Source organism: Achroia grisella, unplaced genomic scaffold (assembly GCF_030625045.1).
Source record: "Achroia grisella isolate CSIRO2021 unplaced genomic scaffold, CSIRO_AGI_Agris_v1 utg782, whole genome shotgun sequence".
Taxonomy (NCBI): Eukaryota; Metazoa; Arthropoda; class Insecta; order Lepidoptera; family Pyralidae; genus Achroia; species Achroia grisella.
The window spans coordinates 447,322-469,482 of NW_026713022.1; the positions used below are offsets into that span (position 1 = coordinate 447,322).

The 22,161-nt window shown below is 30.2% G+C and overlaps 1 protein-coding gene across 7 annotated transcripts in view; it reads right to left on the bottom strand.

Moving 5' to 3' along the window:
• LOC131851190 (dual 3',5'-cyclic-AMP and -GMP phosphodiesterase 11) overlaps positions 1 to 22,161 on the bottom strand; it is a 146,849-nt gene that overhangs the window by 51,645 nt on the left and 73,043 nt on the right. For 6 of the 7 annotated variants that reach the window (XM_059201643.1, XM_059201642.1, XM_059201641.1 and 3 more), the window contains 3 exons: positions 18,708 to 18,849; positions 10,607 to 10,723; positions 6,884 to 7,061 (listed from right to left, as the gene is read on the bottom strand). In XM_059201643.1, the coding sequence (XP_059057626.1) occupies positions 6,884 to 7,061; positions 10,607 to 10,723; positions 18,708 to 18,849 (437 nt within the window). Of the gene's footprint in view, positions 1 to 6,883; positions 7,062 to 10,606; positions 10,724 to 18,707; positions 18,850 to 19,226; positions 19,250 to 22,161 lie in introns of those variants that run through there. The other variant, XM_059201645.1, reaches the window with a different exon arrangement.

A 22,161-nucleotide genomic window follows, 5' to 3' on the forward strand; every position in this document is an offset into this window, starting at 1 on the left:
AGTTAAGCCGCATAACAACCATTTGTAGGAAAACATGATTTGTTTATTGTAGTTATTTTTTAACTAAATAATTACAGTGATAAACATAAGGTATCATTGTCATATAACGTCTCAACAATAGAACTGATGTATATAACCAAAAGAATGATAGAGGCCTTGGTACTGGATCATCTCTACTTGTCCCGTGAAAACCTGTGGCGACATTTTATTTCTCATCTCATCGCAGCACAAACTTAAATTTATTTTTCATATTAGTATTAACAACCAGCCATATTTTCATTCTCCCATTTCTATCAAATTCCAGTCATATTGCTTGAAATATGAACATAATTATTTTATACGTAATGCTAATAGGTACATATATTTAAATGAAATTTGGTACACAGATAAACCATGTACTCACTTAACACAGGATTATTCTAACCCTAATTCATGAAAGCCATATAACATCGCAAGAACAGATAGGGATTTTAAAATTCCGATGATTTAATTTGCTTTAAAATAAATAAATATAAGTGTGACGAAATTCTGTCAATTATCACATTATGGGAAAAAGCAACTTTTTAGGCATACGGGAATAAATTCATTATAATTTAACAGCTGCTAATCAAAATTAAATCAAACTATGATGGTTTGCAACTCGTGAGCCCATTATAACTGGCGTGTGTAACAGTCGGCTACGTACCATGACCCAGTTCACAGGACAAGTTCAATGCTAAACTAGTTTGCACAAAATAACAAACGTATATTGGTACGGGGTCGTTAACAAGCAATGGTTCTTATACTACACTTCACGTCGACAGAGCAGTGACACGATTTCCGCATATTTACTACGCAGATATCACATCGTATAGTAGAGTCATAGTCAGTATTTGTTTAGTATAGGTACATTTTATAGAGCAGTTTGAAACTTAAGAACGAGTACCATAAATTCGTGACATAACGACTCGATAGATAACTTGGAACGTCGGAAACCAGACGCCTGAGATCGAGCGTAGGTCCTTTATCAATTACCTGAAAAGGTAGAGGAAGTGCGCTAGATAAGAATTCTTTAAAAAAAAATATGACGTATACATCGAATAGTTGCCCTCACCAACGTGTAAACATTTCGGAACCGCTTTTCCAATATTACTTCTAAAATTCTTAAATAGATAACGTTGTAACTGACAAAGTGCTAAATATCTGTACACCTGACCATATACTCTAAACAGGAGTAACAAATGAACTTATACAAGCTACGATGTTTTTACTAATTAAAAAAAAATATAATCTAATCTATCATCTATTTATTTTTACAGCGTCGTCATGTAAGCACATACTACGGTAATAATATTAATGAATTTAGAAATAATATAAAACATATATCACTATTTCTTCGGTAGTCGGGTAAAATCTCAAAGTCCATGATTTCTCTGACTATCTCCACGAATTCTGAAGTGTATATTCTAATATAACACAAATCGTTTGTGGAGAAAGCAAGCGACAGTGTTTGTCGTCTGCAATTTGTAATAGTTCTCTTTGAGGAGATCAAAGATTGTACTTGACAGCAAAATTTCTTATTCTATACACATTTCTTTACGCTTATAGAAATAAATATACTAATATCAATTGGAAACGACTATGCAAAAGGATTTTTCCTTTGTAACATAGTCTGCTGCTAGAAGAACAGAAAAAACATATAGTTACGGAATTTTTAGAGTTCGGTAGAGAAATGTTTATTTTAGCGAAGTATTGTTAGCATTTTTTTAACTATTGAGTACCCGTGGTTTCGGCACATAACATAAGTACTGATTTCTGACCACATTAACTTCATAAAGGCCATGTATTATATATACTTTTAAATTCGTTTTTATTTGTCGATGGGGCATGCGCTAAATCAGATGGTAAGGCTATGAAAACTGAAACATCTGAGAGATCATTTGTACTTTACTAACTCATGGTACAGGATGTATCACAATTCACAGTAAGTGTATTATACTTTCTAACTGAACAGTACAAAAACAACCTTCTTTCGGATTGGAAGAAATAATAAATGAGAGAAAAGCATGTAGACGACTTTATACAATCTCCTTGTTTCTCAGAATACTTAATCTCTGATAATTTGTTTTACTTTTCAGTTTAGTCTAGCTTTTTAATGACTAAAACTAGACTAAACTGAGAAATGCAGTTTAGTCTAGTTTTAGTCATTAAAAATCGTTATAACAGGTAGACCTTTAAGACAATATACATATACTAGTTACATAAGGTCGGTAGATGAAAAATTATTTATTGTGAAAATAACAGTTTTATAGATAACTGCTTCAACGGTTAACAAAAAACGTTTCAAGATTGTTTGGTTTTCGTTTCTGTTATTCTATTGAATACCAGACTGTGTTGATCTCTATACGAGTGCTATACATTCACGAAGATATTGCAACCTGTTCAAACATTAAAATGGTATTCGTAATTTCACATAAATATTAATGATCATTCAGGTCACTTTGAATTATTCACATTATAATATTCACACTATAACGAGTTTTTTTAAGTTTATAGCGTTTTCTTAATAAAAATAAAGTTTAATTATATTTTGGGATCGCAGAAACTTCTCTTTATAAACTGATGTAGGTAATTTTAATAATGCATTCAGGAGTCTGAAATATTATCGGTGATTTCACTTATTTTATTTATTTATTTAAAATGAAGAATTTCTTCTGAACATATGAACTTGATGCTAATAAGAATTTACATAGTACTAATAAAACAAGTAATTTTATGTCACTTGTATTAATAGAATTAAGTATTTTTTTAAATATTTGATGGCTGTTTGAATGTATTGAAAGAAAATGGTCCTGTAAAAGTGAAATGTTCAATCGAGCATACAGATGTCAAATGATAAATAAACGAAATAAATTTATAATAAGGAAGTGGAAAGTTGCTTATGTCGCAGATAGCCGGGACTAATTTATCAAAGACGGATTGTCGATTATTTAAAGGAGTTACTGAAAAAATGTACATTAAACAAATCATAAAGACACAATATTCCAACTAATTTACAATGGTACTCCTTTCTTTCTGAAGTCCAGTTTGTAGACGGACATGGAAATAGTACTTTAACTTTTTTGACTGCTGAATAGAATAATATTCTATTGTACCTACTATATCGTTATTCTAAATATTTTCGTTTTTATAATAAGAGAAAGTGAAAACATCCAGTCGCTTTCCATTTTAGTAAGACTGATTTTCTGTCATAAACAGCAACTTCATGTGTAGATTTCAGGTAGTTTGATAACCTCCGGAAGGCGACTGGGAACCAAGGACCATAGAAAGTGAATGTAGATAATGGATAGACCCATATCCATGATACATATATACAGATACACTTCGTAATTGATTTTGTAGGCGTGCCTCAAGTCAATGACTTGTCTTAACAAGTTGCGTAATGCTACAAATACAACAATGGAGAACAATAACTAACTGGTGCTATGCAAAATATATAAATCACGATTCCAAGTGTCACTTTGCTTTAATAATAAATGAACACGCAAAACAATATAGAATAAAATTCCATTAAAATCTGTCTCTACATTTCCATGAAAGGTCGTTTACGAGTCCGCGGAGAGAACAAGTGCCAATGTCCTCTATTTTTAATAAAGAATTTATATTTTTTTATTATAGCTTGACGCTTTAACAGTTAAATTAATCATTACAATTTTTTTATTATTTTAATAATCTTTTATTTTTATTTAGAATTGACGAAACTATTAGCCATAAAGAATAAAATCGTAACTGTAATTTTAAAGCGATTAGATCGGTACAAATTATAAAAATATAGAGCGAGCGAACATAACTTATAGAAAACTAGTATAGTTAAAGAGTGGGGCTTTAGTAGTGGTCCTTAATTACTAGCAATGTAAGTAGATCTTGGTCATCATGGTTAATATCTGATTCATGTTTCACTGTTACATCGCCAGTGTGTTAGCAGAGGTATCTTCCACATTCTGCGGGAGTCAGAATTATATTATAATTAATGAATATCCTTAATTCACTGTAGAGGTTATTAATCTTCTGATTAAAATTTTCAATTCAAAATTTTTGTTAGTTACTTATTCGTCGAAAGGCTTGGGAACAATTCAGTGCACATGCCCGGCGCCCGTTTATCATATGCGGGCGAATAGACAGCAACAACTGTTTACAACCACAGATACAGAACATCTAGAAATGAGTCTACACAGATTGTTACTATGTCGGTAAATAATATAATATTTTATTAGACCTGAAATATTAGTGATGTCCAATAATTAACCGTGTAAATATATACAATAAAAAATATACATATTATTTTGTATAAACTCATAGGAACATCTTTTTTTGTATATATGTATTATTACTGTCATCAAAATTTAAAGCTGAATAACATTTGTTTGAAAGACCAACAGCATGTTACTCGTACTTGCTCATTCTTCATGCTTGAATGTGCATTCAGAATGAGAAGTTGAATAAAAAAAATACAAAGATTTCTATTTCTTCGTTGGATTGATGGTTATGATCAACGTATTAGAATGATATATGATAACATAAAGTGGCACAAAACATATGTCATCAATAAATGAATATGTCAATATTATGAACAATATCTCCAAATTAAAATAAAAATGTAATAAGTAAGTAAACAAATTACTATTAGTGGTAATAAATATCATAATACGTAATATTCGTAGTTTGTAACTTATTTTGTAAGGAAAAATAATTTACAACGATTTATCTCAGTACACACATACTCATGTGTGATTTTAAGAGGAAATTTTAATGGATTCTGCCCTTTCCGTTGAGTTGATAATGTTTACATCTAATTATTATCGAGTTGGGCCATTTTATCTAGGCTGACCTCTGTGCCAGAATGTTCAACCTAAGAGTTTCAATTAATTTTATAATATAATTACTAAAAAGGAAATAGTTCCAAAATACTTTGTTTATTTTTTTATTAGATACTAAAATATATGTGTAAAAAATGTTTAAACCTATGCAAATTGTTATACTCCTGGACACAAAGTGTACGACGATCGAACCCGCATTCATTTGAATGTAAAGCAATGTGGGAACATCTATACCATCAAGGTCAAGGGATTGTTGCATCACAACAATAATGCATAAGACTGGCAGCCACTCCCGACTTCGTCTGTGTATGATTTTATACATGATCTTCTGATACGTAACATTATGATAAACTAATATTTTATATCGGTTTCATACAATGAACTTACTATATATTTGTCTTTTATTGTGCAACAGTGCCAACAGAGACGCTGTAACGGACATGCCGTAAACACTCTGAAGATAATTAAATTCTCGTACATGGTAATAAACAATTAATGTTAAAATGAACATAAGTTTTAAAAATAATATACTGCCAAGAACTAATTGTATTATTTTTCCTCATAGCTCTGTTATGATCTTTTTACTAGAACTCTATAAGAGAAACAATCCCACCATACATTATCTCTTATAAATATAACAGCACGTATGAAAAAATAAAAAATTCGACTTAATCAAATCTTACGACATCATTTTAAATTATAGCATGTGTTACTCAGATGTAATTAAACTTTTAAAGTTTTATCAAGATCCGTTCAGTAGTTTTTGGTTGAAACAGGAACAAATACCCATCTGGCTGATAGCCTGATAGTGCCAAATGTCACACAATTACAATTAAACACTTATGTGTTGACAATAATATATTTTCATATTTAATATTAGTGGTAGATAGTATATTAGCAGCAATTAGTATAAATACTACAAAACAAATGATAATATTATTACCATTCAGTTTGTATTAAGTTGGTGTATATCTAAAGATGAACGTATAATTGATGACGTAGGTACTCCAATTAAATGCCTACAGAAATTGTATGATCATGACCCGTAGATAAATTATCTATGTATCACAATGAGTTTATTGAGCCAAAACGTTGTCATGGATGTGGAATTCAATTTGTTTACTAAACTCATTAAGAGCCTGGAACAAAGTGCATCTATTGTAAGACATAACATGAACCTACGTAAATTCAGTAAATAAATAACACTAATGTATATACAAAAATCGCCCATGAGTTAAAATATTTGGGGATTTTTTTAAATGTCAAATATCTCACAAAATTTTCCTTTCCGTGAAACACCAGTTGGCGACCGAGCGCTGCAAACTACATTTATTTTTCTATAAAATAATATAGACGTCATGTTTTGATACTTTTTGTTTTCGTTTGGCTCAGAATTGTGTTAGATAAAGCATGATATACAATATATATGAAATCTATGTTTTTCCAATTCTCTCACATCACTCGCAAAAGACACCGATTCTTTACAACATCCAAAGAGTGGAGTGTATAACAGCTTACAAATACCAGAACCACCGTACAACCCAGTAGTTATTATACCATGCAAGCCAAAAGGTTTGATATAGAGCTTTTTTATTGGTTTACTTCTGTTCCATTGATAATGGGCACTGTTCTAATCAACATTTAGGATATCAAAATAGACTTGATATATTCTTTTTCCTTAAAAATTCCATTAAAAAGTCATTTAAATTATACATTTTAGACAGTATCGATAAAATAATGTTTTAATTTTTAAACTGAAAAACTTTATTAGATAATTTATACAACCGTAATGGCCATTTCTGTGATGAGGAGATTTTAAGGGTTAATTAATTAACATAAAATCTCTTTGATCGGTATTATTATGTTACTTTTAGAAGGTATACTTTAAATATTTTTTTATGTTGTTGTCGCCTTGGGAATTCATTTCATTTTCTTTTCTGACATATGTACGATGTGTATAGTAATAGACAGATGGCTACAATAAAAAATAGTAATAAGTAATAGTAATACGTATATCTAATACTCACTAATTCAAATATGAGCTCCTTCTCATCAAGCTGCCTGAGCTCGTGCCTCGACCGCCGCTGTGGCCTGGAAGGGGTTGCGTGTAGGGGCTGGTCTCCGAGGAAAGTCGGTGTGCCGTCAACCGTTGTCACCAACGGTTTCAGAAGTCCTCCACGCTCGAATTCGTGAGCTGAGATCTTCCTGTCGACATAGAACTCAATTTTAATAATCAGCCGTTACTCCCTCTATACAGTAAGATGGTGGAAAAGACACTTCACATAAATAGTTGTTGAGTATGTATAAAAGTATGTATATTTTTTATCCATCTAGATATATAGCTATTTAGAAACAATGAAGGGACGTTAAAAGAAAATTGTTTATATGATCACAATTTGCCACCTGAAATCTGAATCCAATGAGACAAGAACTTTTACATTACAGCACACATACAATACACAATATTGAACTAATCTATGTACATAAATATTAAAAAATACATAAAACATGAAAAAATTGTAGTTGATGTAGACTATATACAATATCCTACGACATGCTGCATTAACTATGCATGGTAGCGAAATATTTCAAAACCAAGACACGAACTAGAAAATCCGAAAACTATTCTAAAAAGGATACATTACACGAATAAAGGATGACAAGAGATTGATGAAGGGAGGATAAGAGATAACATCCCCTTGTGGCGAGATCAGCCGAATTGATGAGACTTGTATAAAATGTAGTTTGAAATCCGTTGTATAAATAACGTTATGGATTTTAAAGTTTCTAAGCAACAAACTTGTATCACTATTTTATAATTCGAGACATACATTTTGATTAAACGAATATTCGATTATCTTGCTACAAAACAATTATATCGACATAATGTTAAAAATAATTAGAATTTTACTAGCGAAGCAAGCTTATGTATAATCACGGATTTTTATAAGTATGAATAGTTACATTAAATTATAATATTTTGTAGTTTGTTTATTTTTATCGCCAATTTTATGATAAGTACTTATTACAACTTTTACAGCTTTATGTTTAAAAATAATAATTGAGTTTGAAGAATGACTCAAATTGATATATAAAGGTTTTCATTTACATAAAAAATCTCGATTACTAATAAAATAAAAAGATTAAAAATTCTAATGTATTTTACATGTTCCGTATTAATCTAACTTTTTAAGTTTTACAGTCAATTTTTATTAAACAAATCTCTTATGTTTCAACTCCTGACAAAAGACAGGTTGTTGAAAAGCTGTTTTAAAATCCAATCAATGTCACGTTTTCTTTACCGAGGGACGCCTGTGAAATAAATTCTTCAAATATTCAGTACAAAATCCTGAATTAAAGAAGGACAGCGGCTTTCAATAGCTATACAATGGAAAATTACTAAGTATATATTTTCTTTAATCATTAATAATGTAGTTCACATTAATAATAATTAAAGAAAATATATTTAGACGCTATGAAAAATTAAATACAAATATGTGGTCACAAATATTACTAAAATAAGTATAAATTAAGAACTGGGTCTTGGGTGATTCTATATGCTAGTAATTAAGAAGAAGTTTATACGAATTATTTATCATAAACATTTTGCATTATTGATTAAAAAAGTATGTTAAAGTTTACCACAACATTATAAATGTCATAATCGTGGCATTGCGAAGAAATGTGTATAGATGGAAATATGATGGCGTCCTAAAACTCACCATTAGGGTTTTTAATTCAAGGAGTGTTAATGTAAATACAAAGACTTTACGCGATCAGCTTCAATTACGAAGGAGATAATCCAATTTTGATAGTAAAAACATATAATATAATCATAAACAATTCAGATTAAATGATAACACGGGACAGAGAAAGACCCTCTATAAATATAGGATAAATAAATTTAATTCACAGTACTTTTGTTTCTATAGACATGGTACTTTATTATAAAGATATCATCTACTCTGCATTGTTTTGCTTTTCTGCTTACTAAACTTGCCGATAGTTGCTGATTAAGTAGTAGTAAGTCAGCACTTTTTAAGTATACAAAATAAATTAAGTACATGAACAGGATTACTCCTATTGTTCTGTAATCCACAGAAAACAATGTTTACTGAAAGTCGCTAGTACTCCGAAGTACTAGTAAACGAGTGACATTCATCACATATTATTTCAATCATTTTTATAAATAAAAAAAGACCTGACATTTATGGACAATGGATGGATAAATAAACAGGATAAAAATGAAGTCTGAAAACATTTCTGTTTACTTTTCATATTAATCTAAAATGTAAACAATAAATTACTTTAAAATACAAATATTCTTTCATTTGGTTTGTATTAATGAATCTTCTATTTGTCCGATTTTTGTTGTTCCGTTCATCCTTATGGCAAATGAGCATATATTTCAAGCCCTTTATTTATAGTGTATATATTTCAAGCACTTGCTAGTATTCAATCCATCTTTGAATAAGTAAGTTGAAATAAAACTGAAATTCAATTTTGTGTCTTATTCGTATGCAGTAGTAGGCTAGATGTCTAAAGCCCGCCGATGAAAATATATTAGTCCATTACTGTTACACCTTCACTGCGAGAGACTCATTAAACTCGCCGGGTTATACAAAGGTTACAAATTACTAATATTTTTTGTAAAGCCCTAATAACAGTACCTTACTTGTCTCATGCCCAACTGTCTATTGTTGTTAATATAATCTATATCGTAACAAATTAATACTATATATTTGTCTCACAAAGAAATTGTAACATATAGAGGTATAAAAGTCCCCATCAAGATTTATAGGAGCAAGAAAAATTAGGAACGTAGCAAGATGTCACCTTGTTAAGTGAGCTTACCTTTTTTTGCGAAAGGTTGACAAGGTGGATTATTACCTACGTACTACTAATGTACGAGTATATATTTTATGACTAAAAATTGTAAACCAGCTGACAAATCCACTAATAAAAAGCAGTAACAATCACCTACATTTGATGGACGCGGGTTCATACCCTCGCATGGTTCAAATATTTGTAAATAAGGTATGACTGTTTGTTCGGTCTGGGTATTTTCTATAAATATCATGTATATATTTACAAAAAAATGTATTTACATAGTCTTTCCACTACGGCGACTATGTTTTCTCAATATAGGCACATGCAGAAAATACTAATATATAGGTACAGTCCACCAAGAACACTCGTTAAAACTTTCGTTGCCATAAATTCCACTTATAGGTGTTTTATACGTGCTACGAGAGTCATCTCCTAGGCTAAGAGCATTATAGGTATTTTTAATTGCTTCATTGCATTTGTGAACAATTTAGTTCGTGCATTGTTCATTAAGCTATACTTATCAGATGATTTATTAGTTAACTCTTATTTTATTACAATTCTGATTCCGTGCTTTAATTTTCAAAAAAGCATTACATGGTTATGATATCGCAAAATGTCTCTCTTAAATTCACAAAATTATGGAAATTATAATATGTGACATAATAGCATTTAATTCTTTTTTTCTTTTGCATCATTATTTGGAGTATTTAGTAATAACTAATTTCCTGCCGCTTTTTAATAAAGAGAATAAAGGATGGAAGATATACCTCTAAATCATGAAACTTTAAAAAACAGCATGTTAACAGAAATCGTCTACGACAGAATTCAGCATTATAGCCGAGATTTATGTAGTAGAGTAACTATATTAGAGAATTAATTAATTTACTAGTTGATTTGTAACGTTAGTGATGTAAACATACCTAACAGGTGTGGTGGCGCCAGATCCCGAACCAGCTCGAGACGGCGAGGCGAGTTCTGCGCTGGGAGGTGTTGCATGTGACACTAGCCACGCGTCTACCACTTGCCTCGTCGCTTTCCTGTGAACAATTACATTACTAATTAAACAGTTCTGCTCCGCAGAGGTATTTTGAAAATAATTATCCAACTAACATATTACCCTTTTCTATGTATTTTTAATGGTTTTCAGACACCTAAAAAAGTAAATAATCTCAACAAATAGACTATAAAAAGACCAACGCATAAACATCAAAGTGCATAAGAATTTATAAATTTATCAGAATCTTCTGAACAATCATAAATAAATAGTATATGCTCTGATATACGCGCTTATGAACACTCGGTGTTTGATTTTTTTTTGTATTGATAACTAACGAGTAAATATATATAAAAACTGTATATAAGAACCATTTAAAATTTATCAAAATTTCGTAAACGAAATTTCAATAATCAAACATTCAATGTACATATTATAGTCATTATTTCATAGTAGTCATAATGTAATATTCCTCAAAAACTTGTAATTTTATATCTAAAGGTAAATTTATATCAAAATCCAATATAAATATTAAATCAAATAATATATACACTAAACATTGCTCCTATCAGCTAACCAACGACAAACATAAACAAAAGGCTTAACTGATTATACCTATACAAACTGAAATTATCGAAGCCAATATGCAAATCCAATACTTCATAACGAAATATTAAACGGGCCGATAAAACGTAATATACTAAAAAAGAAAACATTTTATTAGGTAGATAACAAATTAATATTTTCATATTCATTGTTTATACCAATTCGTAATCTAATCGTACTTCTTGTTATGGGACTGGTCAAATGTGATATTTTCAGAGTTGATGCATGTTATATTTAGCAGTTTCTTTATTATATTTTATCTAACATAACTAATAAATGATAAACCGATTAAAAAAATAAATGTTTCGTATACAATGTTAATTTTCAAATTTTGGACATTGTATTCTTAGTGGCACTAGTGTTGACTGGTAGAGATATCTTTTAGAGATAAGTCAACCTTTGCTCACTTTGCAATAAAGAATATATACAATTACATATCTATTCAACTTTTAGACGAAAATGCTGTATGCTGTAGACTTTTAAGTTTATCTCGGTAGTTAAATTACAATTGATATGTTTACTGGAATACTCATGTAGTATGTGAAGAAATATATTCTCAATCAATGGTGAACATAACAATAATTATAACTTAATCTAAAAAATAAAATGTAGCATAGCACAAAATCTACATTTAGTTATCATTATCAAATCCTCCAATAAAACACTCTATACTATAATAACAATTTCTACTACGCCGTTTGACTGAATAATGGTTGGTATTAACTGGCATGTTCCGCATAAAATCTGTAAATCTACTACAATAGATCTTTACAAGTGTACTTTATGTGACTGCACGCACAGGCATTTACGATCAGTACCGTTTCTCGAGCAAAGTTTCCTTATTACTGCAAACGTTTATATTCTATAAACGGGCTCTTTGTAATCTTCAAATAAATATTAGTAAAGACCACTGTCGTTTTATGGTTAGCACAAGACACTACTTTATAAACAGAATAGGAACTAATTAAAGTAATAATGAAACTCATTTTTATTATAAAAGTGTCCAATTGCTTAAATGTACATACATTGTTTATTTGGGAATCTTCTATAATAACAATGAAAACTGTAATCACTAATCATACAATATCTTTATTTTGTATCTGTAAATATACATGTACTTTCAACCATTACATCCCTTCAAAACTTATCCCTTAAAAATATGACAATATATATATTTGCTCTAAAGTTCCCTTACGGTCTCTACAATATTATGTTTTTTAAAATTTAGTTTTTACATTTTGACGCCAAAATATGTTTTACTTTTATATGCATACTAAGTAACCTCCTATACAGCTATATTGGTATTATAAACTCTTATTATTTTTATTTATCAATATATAAATCTTAGAATATTTAACATAGATATTTATACATTACCCAAGGTATTTATACTTATTTTTCCAATATACTTAGTTATTAAAATAGATCGAGTTATTTATTAAAATATATCAACTTTTTCTTGAATAACTTACTTTAATGATGACGGAGGTACGAGATGTTTGTGAAAATCAATATCGTTTAACCTTTAACCTTTAAAAATATACTTTTGACTTTCCCTAATTGCGATTTTCTACAGTTCACTATAACGATATCACATCTTTGGTTTTTTTTAATATTATTAAAAGTATTTTGTATTCTAATTTTAAAATGTTTATCTTATTTTATAATAGCAAGTAAATCTTTATTTAAATGCCATGCTAAAATAATTATATAGTGGTATTTTTAAACAGTCAAAAATAATCATCTAAATTAAAGGAATATGAAGAATTCAAGAGTCTATTATTACACTCCGTCTGATCTATATTAAGCCAAACTAAATTTAAACAATGTTATTACCTGTCATTGCGTAAAACGTTGTTTTAATTAAATTAATTGAACATAGATTGACACAATTCCTTTGAATCAATAAGAAGCTTAATGTATTATACGTAATAATATATTATATTACATATATAGATCGACACGAAATTGCGTAAAGTGATGGATGGCAAGGACTAACGAATTATAAACGATTTTCCCAACTTGGGAGATTTGTAAAATGAAAAACGATTGGTTTATTGGAAACGGTCGTATATGTTCAATTCTAATCTTATTGTATCTATAACGAGGTTATTTATTCCAGATCGTTCGGTTCGATTAATTATCAAGAATAATTTAATTTGAAATATCATAATATAAATCAATAAATGTCAATAACGATTAATTCTAATTCAAGTCAAATTACAAAACTAATGTGTGAATATTATTCTGATAGTTCTCTTATACAAATGAAGCCTAATCATTACTAATATAATAAATCCGAAAGTAACTCAGTCTCTCTGGCTGTCTCGCTATCACGCCATAACTACTGAACTGATTTAAATGAAATTTGGTACACAGATAGCCTAGACCCTGAGAAAGGACATATGCTACTTTTTATTGTGAAAAAGGGTTTTAAGGAGTTGATGGGGAGATAAAAGGTTATAAGGAATACAGTCATTTTTAAAGCTAGAAGCTGGAAACTTATATTTTAGATAAATTTGTAACCAACTTGCAAATAGGCTGAAGTTCTCAATTCTCAAAAGTCTAGCAACACCCATCATATTTATTAAATAAAAGTTCTAAAAAAGATTTTTACATTCACTAAAATTTTTTCAATCAACTGCCTAACGATTTAAGCAGTTTTTTCTACCAAATTAATTATGTATTATATTTTACGTATACTTAACAATTAATTTAAATATGAAATCAAGGACAATAATCTAGTATTCAAAACAAACATTCGAGATCAGACAGTTGCAGGAATTGTATCCGAGACAAAAGAGGTAAATCAAGTTTCCGAAGTTGGTAGCTAACGAGTGTCGAGTTGGTAACTCAATACACTACAAGAAGTTTTGCATTAAACAAGTCGAAACAACGAACGTGAATCTAAGAGCCCCCACACACTTCCGATATTAGTCGGACGGCTCGTGCTGACGACGCCGTCCGATTAGTGCAAAATTACTGTTTCCCACTCTCTTCGTAACGGTGACAATAAAACGGGCCGTCTGGACTGGACCTGATAATGTGCGTCCAAATTAACGATCAAAGCAATGCGCAAGATCTCTAGTAATTTCAACGTAAAACGTCTGTCTATCTTTTTGTGATACTTTCATGGCTTCAAGGACATTGATGAAATTTATCTGGAGATATATTGTGTCATAGACATGGATTATCGTTTATCTTAAAAAACTAGAGGAAATCGCGATTAAAAAGATAGTACGAAATATATGAATAAGGCTATGTAGACGGACACAACGTAAAATCGTAATATAATTTATATAACTACGTCATATGCGAAAACGATCTACTTCGAGTAAATACTTGACCAAGAGTACAAATTCATTTACCGAATATAGAACGGTAATTTTATCACAATTCATTAATTCAGTAGTTGAGTTAAATTTCATCGAACCCGAAAATAACTAAATATAAAAGCACAACTAAATTTAGAACAGTAACTTAATTTATTATATTGCAATTATCTATAATCTTAACTAATATTTCACGAGAATGCGAAAGTAAGCTGCTTAACGAAGTTAAATGAAATTTGATGTGATGTTAGATTGTATTACGAGGACAAACGCAGACTATCTTATTTGTAAAATAAAAAAGGAGCCGCGGTTATCCATATGTACCTATTTGTATTGTAATAATAGAATATTTTGTTTAATTATGAAAACATCTGTCTTTATATTTAGTTATTATAATTATTTGATTTTACCTATACTATATATGATTTTACCTAAATGTCGTTTGGCTAAAGTTAGTAATTCGTTTTATGGCAATTGCGTAAGGTTTTACAATAAAATACCAGAGTCTGTTATAAATCTGCCAGAAAAAAGATTTAAATGTCAAATAAAACAGTTCCTTTGCAAAAAAGCTTACTATAAAATTGAAGAATTCGTTAACGATAATAATGTTTTTATAGAAAAACTTTAAATCTATAGCACTGACAATATTATCTGATTACATTAATAATGAGTGCGTAGCGACTTCTATGTTGATTATCGCATGCCTCTTACTTGTTATACTGTAATTATTTATATAAAAAAACATCTATTAAAAAGAGCAACACACAAGTTTCTTGCTCGTTCTTCTTGTGATGAATCTGCATTCCGAATGAGTGGTAGAATCAAAATATGACTATTCAAAAGTGCTTGTAATGAGTTTATTTGAATAAAGATTATTTCTATTTCTATTTCTATTTACAAATCGATATTTGATAACGCACTACTATCTTGTGGCCATTATTCAATACCGCTACCATAGTAATTACAACTACAAATACGCAGAACCTCAAACACATATTACATATGTGTCATGTTGTGACATAATGCGGTATATAATAAAATTTAGTGGGAGTTTCTGGCATGCGGCATGCACCATTTTTAAATTATTCTATTCTATTCCTTGACAGCGGATTCATGCATCAATAGTAGAATCAGTTACCTCGTAGCTTAATTAGACCAAAAATATTTCATTAAAACGGATGTAATGCCAGTCTTATTTCTTTACAGACATATTTTTTTAAGAACTTTGAATTTCTCAATCCCGTACGTCAATCGATAATTATTAATTGTCTGATAATTATAATAAATAGTTCGTTATTTCTATGAATCCATCATCTTGCATGTTACAAAATGCAGCGTTAGCATACAATTTTCATAAATATTTTTGTAGTAGGTACTAAATTAGTGTAGTCGAAAGTTTACATCGAATGTTATTAGACTACTGTCAAATCGTTTTACACCCCCAATATTGACCCAGAGAATACTCAAATCCAACAGAATTATATCGGTAAAGGGATTAATCGAATAAAGATCTGTAATTCTAAGGGCTGGTAAACGATTTAATCCAATAATAAAATTAATGTTAGTGTTAGCTTACGATCAGTTGGGATAACTTAAAATAAATTTAGGGTGTGATTTCTAGTAATAATAATGTAAATTAATCTTCTAACCCACCCAACGTACTTTGATACGATATTACTCACATTTAGATCTTTTCTAGAATATTTTCTTATTTAAAATAATAATGTATGGTGACATTCAGCATTTATACTGTATCCTAAATTATACCACAGCTCTGATTTTCAGTGAGGCCACCATGGGACACGATACAGCGTACAGATATCGAAAGAATAATAAAAACGTCACGAACAAAACTTTATGAATATGAACATACATTCAATCATTTTATAAGCAAATTCAATGTAATATACATATTGTTCAACCTAAGCTAAATCCGAAGAGGGTGGTATATTAGTACCAGGTGGTATATTGAAAATCTGGTACTTTTATGAATGTGACTGTATATGACCATAAATTGCAGTTCTAAATTTCATTGCTACATTGTTTCCTATTATGTAATGTATAATAGTTACATTGAGTTTAAAAATAAATTTAGTTACCTAAAGCTTATTTTTAAATTTTATGTAGTTGTTTATTGTCATCTCTGTGACAGAACAAGTTTTACATTCTAAGCTACTATGTATTTACAAAGTATTATAGTATGAATACTAATTGTACACTTTATTCCAGATACAACCAAATCTTAACATTTTTATCATATTAACATCGCTACATTGTTGTTTTGGTTATATTAATTTGTAAAGTATTAATTTTAATTTAATACATTTTATTACTATTCTTTCAAACATACAACAATTATTGTCATTGGATGGAAATTGGATTACAGAGTAGACCGACTGACCAAAAATAGTTAGTATAGTAATATAGACTATTTTCCATTGACTTCAAAATAGATATTATGAATTCAACCGTATTTGTACATATGATTTGGACTACCTGTGACTACGTACTATTTTCGGCGACTCTTATGGCGAAGCGTATTCCACGTCTTTTAATGTCCATTGAGCGTAAACTAATTTTCGTTTCATAACATTTTAAAGCACAGATTCGGTGTTTAGGTAGTAGATCCAATCGACCGATATGTTGTCCATTGTATCGAATATATTTGGAAGTGGGCACATTGCCATGGAATTAATGGCAGAGATGTCTCATACTGATTAAACTAGTTACCTGTATAGACTGAAACATAGCTGTTGGCTATGTTTATGTATATATACGTCAGTACAAGACGACCAAGTATTTTTTTATTACATGGTCGTCATCGGTATTTTGGACTATTGTCAGATGCCAGAACCTGTAACACTATAACCTACAAAGCCTGACCTGCTATTGTGCGCGCCCTTTTTCAATGTTTCCTAAAGACCCGTCAGGAACAAAAATTGAAGAATTATTCTTAGGAGTATTGGTTTTCATTTCCTCAGGATAGAGTGTCTACTTTTCTAAAGATATATTTTGTTTATACATGAGTCATATAGGGTGAGTAGTAGCGTTTCCTCTTATGTTTGGCAAAATCTAAAATCAAAAAATGACAACAACACAAGTACTTTGTCGCAGTGACTACGGTATTACGGATATTTTTACATACAACGAATGTATTCTTATTATGAAAAGATACAAAGTGTTGATTATGTGCTAATACCAAGTAAAATTTCTAGGTAACTAAATTTATTTATACAGTAATAAGCTGATAGCCACTTTTTTAAATGTATAATCCAAAATATATCAACAATGACTGCGATATCTACTATGCGGTGAACTGGTTACAACCAAGTCAAATAAGGATCCGTAGATTGTTCACTATGTAAACGTTTTAGGAAATCGACATTTTTGGAAACTAACTCAAGCGCATTTATCTTTTCCAAGGTTTAAACAAGGTCATCTGTACTCCTGTCTCTTTATATTATAAGATCGAAAATCATGAATTAGCCAAAACCATTTGCTGGATCCGAATTACAGTTATTATAACAATTCTATATTTAATAATAATACTCTTTTTAAAATATAGTAATTCAGAAATATCGAATTTATACATTTTATTAAATATGTCGCGTAAATTTTTTACACATAATATTAGGGATTTTAATATGCGAAATATGAATACTGAGTAAAACGAAACTGATCAGGAATCTTCTACTATTTATGCATTAGCATAATAAATACTACTTACATAATCCCTGTCGAATGTTGGTTTTCAATCCCGAAAACAAATATTTCCGTTCCCAACAATTTTAATTAACATATCATTATTTGTTCATCCAACAAAACCATCATGACCCGCATTATAAGAAGTTCTACATGTAAAATGAAAACCATAGACAACATATTTTTCAAACCTACTGTGTAGTATCAGGAATTCAATAATACAAGCGTAGTAAGATCAAGCGATTTTCTAAATACAATAAATTCTAGCTGAAACATAATCTGGTGACGGTTGCCACTTATCAGTTATGCCGTCACCATCCGCTTACTTGCTATTCATATCATGCCATATATTTTGATACAAAAAATTAAGTCATTGCGTTATTTTACCTTAAGAAATAATCGTGAACAAACTCCTGATTCTCATCAAGCCAGGCTTCTGTTCGTGCACATTCAGCATCGTAGCAGGTGGTCGCGGGCATGCCGCCGCCCGCGCCACCTGCAGGCTCCTCTATGCTCCGCAACTGTAGACCTGCAACAATAGAGATAAGGTTCAGGGCATTCAATTTACTAATACTAACGTTTAAACCGCCTGAACTTCTACAGCAGGGTAAGGTGAGACGAATACACCTATTGGGGTTTGTTTGTTTGTTATTCCAATCACATAATAGACGTAACAAAATATGTAAATTATTGCCGTAGAAAAGTGCGCAATAAGCAATATAAAGTTCAATTTGAACTACAACTCCTTTGCTTTAAGAAACCTAGTAATAGGTGAGTTCATAGTTTTCACAAAACAAGTTAATGCATAATTATGTTCACAATTTCGTAGCCAACGTTCCACTTAATAATTGGTAACATAATGTATTTCTATAGCCATTACATATGATTTTCTAAAATCACATTTACCAGATACGCTTTCCGCTCCCCAATCGCAGCATCCAAATAAACGAAGAGCCATCGATAACTTATAAAATATGCAAATAGTTTCGTATATGTTATGTTATGTCGACAGTATGACAATGGGCAAAATATTTCCATTACTTGTCAATGCTATGTCAACGTTGCATCAAACTCAAGGTGGCATAGACTTTGTACAACCAGGTACAGCAACCAACCAACTCGATCATTAAAATAATTTTATTGATCTTAATTTTTATTGTTGTAAACAAACCTATGGGAAATGAAAAAATGTCGTCTCGAGTACCTAGTGTCTGACCATCTGTTGAAATATAAAAGAATGATTAGGTTTGCAACATTTTCGTATCATTACAGAAAAATAGGAGCCTACTTTACTAAGTGGTTCACACAAATCTGACAGCAACAGTTTTAATTTAATGTATAAAAATCCTTTCTAAAATTATGGTTTGCTTAGTTATTATTGTTTGTTTGACGAATAACTTTTAGGATTACCTGTAATTAATGCTAACTATGGCAGAAGTGACTATGATGTAAATGAACATTACAACAATAATGACATTTCATTAATAGCACTATAACGCATATAATCATTTCTTAGACATCCCACATTAAATTGTTTAAAAAAATGTGACAACTGTTTTAATACCATTGTATATTTTTTTCAACAATAAAACAAAAAAATACATTGTTCCACTTATCATATCACATTAATACCTATGTCTTGTAGGTTAGAGGCAATAATATATTTTACAATATCACTCATATACTAATTAATTTTAATTTACACGAGTTACTTTTTTCCTTCAATTAACTCGCCGTATAGTAATAATATAGACAAACGTCAAACTATTTTAAAACTACAAAGTGCGAAACGAGAACAGTTTCTACGTACATACAAAAAACAATTACAACATCACCAGTATATTAATTTCCATCACAGCAAGAATATCACATCATTTATATTTTCATCGTCACGAGTTATATTTTCGCAATCACCTACCTCACGTTCTTTCGATATATTAAACTAACATTGCCAGACGTAAAATGCGCAACGAAAATCAATGTATATGATGACCTTTTTGCTTTGGTCATGTGTCCTATTCGCAAACGTGAGTCACATATCATCAGTGTGAACGTACGTGCTAGGTAAGCGACCTTCCTGCGAAGCCTTTGAAATCACCTGTTGATTGTTTACTTAATGTTCAACGCAACCTTCTGTTACTCTAATTGGGGTACGAGTTAGCTGAATTCAAGTTTCTGTTATCACTATTTGAACATTACGCATTAATTTTGGACCGGACCGCCTAATGACCTGTAACGGAAACCGTAATATATTCATAGTATCATTTAGTGAGAGCCTCGGTAGACTAGCGGTTTAGCCGTTTTACTTCCAATGATCGCTGGTTCAATTCCTAACACAATGTAATCATTTGTATAAATGAATACAATTGTTTGTATTGGTGTGTGAGTTTTCTGTGTAGATATATTATTTAGGTACATCTTTACAAAACAAAAAACACAAGGACTAAGCAACCGGGAATAGACGGCGCTAAGTGGCTTGCCCTGTGTTATTAATATTATTATTATTTGTGAAGATTATATGGATATCTGTGTCGATCAACACAATGAAACCGGGACAGCCGTTATGCCATACGATAGAGGTTTAATTAAGATGTGATTTTTATTTCTTTTAAATGTTAAGTGCCAACCAAATCAATATGTTAATATAAGATTGTCATTGCCTAAACAATAACTAATATTCGTAATAATAATAAGTGGTTATCGCTAATAGGAATACATATTTCCTCGTTTAATAACCGTAAATCAAAATATTAATGACGTACATTATAGTAGTAATTTATTCCGTATTCAAGTATTTTACAACTTACCGTTAAATAATACTAATTAGTAGTTCTAATAACGTCATACTTTTGGCTTTATTACCGCGGTTTATTTTTTATCAAAATAGTGTCTCTAACTTCTTATCAAGATAATTTAAGAAAATTGTAATAATAAGTCACAATATTGAATAAACATGAATATGATGGGATTTTTTAAAATATGACATTTGTGAGTGTCGCAATTTTGTCCACTTAGAACTATTGTCAAATCTGACGCTCTATAATTATTTAAAAAATGATTTAGGAATATAGAAATCATAACATTTACGTTAATTTATACTCGAACCGGTTTCCTTTAAGTTGTCTAGTTTTCTACAATCCATTTAAGTATTCCATTCCTAATATAGAGCGCCTATCATTCCAATATAGCATATTTACTAATGAAAATGTTGGAATGAAGATAGAATAATAACTTCTTAATTGTATTAGACACACGTGTCATGTTTTGATCATCGTTGGTGACTGTTGCGTGTTCATTAAATTGAGAACATAAACATTTACCATTCTGTAATTGGAATTGACATAACATGTAAAAGTATCATCCAGTTGTAATTGGACTGTCTGTTTAATTTGAAATTCTTATTTCCACATATATCTGATATGGACGTAAGAATATAGTTATATACTATTTTAGTAAAACTGTATGTAATATGAATATCATTTCAAAAGGATTTTTTACAGTAAACTGTAAAAAAGTTTTCGGATAACTCAGACTCACCCATTTCAGCTGCCAAGCAGCTTGCTTTTTAAACTGTGTTACGATTGTAGATTGAGATGAAATTATACAGTGAAAGTCCTCTAGAATGGCACACACAAAAACTACTAATAAGTGACTTTTATATCGAGTATATATTTGTGCCCGAGAAAGTGAAGCCAAAGATGTGTTACAAATCAGATACTACGAGTACATACAATGGGGACTATTAGGTATTTTATATGTATTATGTTAGTATTCTTTAATAAATATTACTATTATATATACACTATATATCGCATATTAGTGGTAGCGCAAGTCCATAGTG